The sequence below is a fragment of the Orussus abietinus genome, unplaced genomic scaffold (assembly GCF_000612105.2).
Source record: "Orussus abietinus isolate OABI.00-Male unplaced genomic scaffold, Oabi_2.0 scaffold249, whole genome shotgun sequence".
Classification (NCBI taxonomy): domain Eukaryota; kingdom Metazoa; phylum Arthropoda; class Insecta; order Hymenoptera; family Orussidae; genus Orussus; species Orussus abietinus.
This window is the reverse complement of record NW_019394417.1, coordinates 12,614-14,520: the sequence shown is the minus strand read 5'-3', so window position 1 is coordinate 14,520 and position 1,907 is coordinate 12,614. Positions and strand designations below refer to the sequence as shown.

The window sequence follows — 1,907 nt, the reverse complement described above, 5'->3', positions numbered from 1 at the left end:
CTGTTTCTCTAGCTCTATTCTCCGGGGTTGCTGCGCGTCATTCTGCTCGGTCCTCGGGCCTCTCTAGGTTCCTCCGGCTGAACTTGGCTGCGCCGGAGCATTAGCGTCGACACCTGGTCGCTCGCTCGGCGTAATGGCGCGCCGTTTGAATCCCGTGACGGTTCATCCGTCACATAGTTAAAGATAATTCAAAATTCGCAGAAAAAATTATTGTACGAGGTCTGTTAGAAAAGTATCCGACTTTTGGCCGGGGAAAAAAAACTGGCTTACCTGAAGCGTTGGACACCTAATCACTCTCAAAGTAGTCCCCTTGGGACTCCACACACTTCTCCCAGCGGTGCCGCCATTATTGGAAGCATGCCGAAAAAGCCTCTTTCGGAATAGATTTTAGCTCGGCTGTCGTTGCTGCCATAATGTCCTCTCTTGTCTGAAATCGCGTTCCTTTCAACGGCCTCTTGAGTTTGGGGAACAGCCAGAAGTCGCAGGGGACCATATCAGGAGAGTAAGGAGCCCGTTGAAGCACAGGAGTCTGGTTTTTCGCCAAAAAAGTCTGAATCAAGTGCGAGGAATGTGCTGGAGCATTATCGTGATGGAGGCGCCAAGTTCCCGTTGACCACAAGACCGGTCTCTTGCGTCGCACAACATCACGTAGGCAACGGAGGACATACCTGGAGTACTCTTTGGTGATTGTTTGACCCTGTGGTCCGTACTCATGGTGTACCACACCGCGGGAATCAAAGAAAGCAGTCAGCATCACTTTGACGTTGATTCGCACTTGGTGGGCCTTCTTTGGTCTTGGTGACGAGGAATGCTTCCACCATGACGACTGGGATTTGGTTTCTGGATCGTATCTGTACACCCAGGACTTGTCACCAGTGATTATGGTGTTCATGAAGTCGGAGTCACTGTTTGCGGAGTCCAGCATGTCCTGTGAGATTTCAACACGAAGTTGCTTTTGCTCCGCCGTCAGTAGCTTTGGCACGAATTTTGCCGCCACTCTCTTTATGGCCAAATCTTCGGTCACAATGGAATGTGCCGAAAAAGTGCTGATGCCCACCTCTTGCGCAATTTCTCGGATAGTCACACGACGGCCTCTCATCACTACAGCGTTCAATTTGGCAATGACTTGGTCATTTCGGCATGTTGATGGCCGACCGGAGCGTGGCTCGCTCTCCACCGATGTGCGGCTGTCTTTAAACCGATTGTACCACTCCTTAATCTGTGTAATGCCCATAGCATCGCCACCGAAAGCCGTCTGAATCTTCCGAATGGTTTCCACCTGGCTGTCGCCCAGTTTCTGGCAAAATTTGATGCAGTCGTTCCGTCATTTCCCTTGCAATAAAAAACCGACGCGAGCACTACACACTACCTCACTCAAATGCTGCTTGCCACCAACTGACGCTATCGACAGGCGGGAAAAAATTGACGCATGCGCACGAAAGTTCAACGTCGGCTCATGAAAGCGTGCTTGATTCAAATCCATCAGGTTTTCGCAAAAAAAAAAAAAAATAAGGTCAGATACTTTTCCAACAGACCTCGTATACTCGAACACCACAGGAAAAGAATGTAATGTGTTGAGTCAATTAGAGGCCAGTGATCATTCTTTTATCTTTGCAGTTTAATTGAGTGAGGTAATTAACGAATACACTGAAGCAATTAGTCACTTAAGAATTATTGTTGTAAACGGATTAAATGGTACGGTTGACCCAACGTTACTAGATTCCGAAACATCATAGCAAATTTAAAGTCTAATTGGAACCAGATTAGGATCTAATAGAATGCTCTTCTCTACCACAGAGGATCGAGTCCATAAATTCCTAAAGTTCTGTCAAATTAATGTTCTCATACTCAGTAAAACTGGTTTATGTTTCGAATTAACAATTCCAATTGTTGAAGAGGAATTCTAC

At 47.0% G+C, this 1,907-nt stretch overlaps 1 protein-coding gene across 1 annotated transcript; it reads right to left on the bottom strand.

Annotated features, from left to right (window-relative positions):
* Window positions 1-346: 346 nt before the first annotated feature.
* Window positions 347-1,234, bottom strand: LOC111673938 (histone-lysine N-methyltransferase SETMAR-like). The gene has a single exon (XM_023432242.1). It carries the CDS (start codon window positions 1,232-1,234, stop codon window positions 347-349), a length of 888 nt encoding a protein of 295 aa, XP_023288010.1.
* Between the last annotated feature and the right edge of the window lie 673 nt (window positions 1,235-1,907).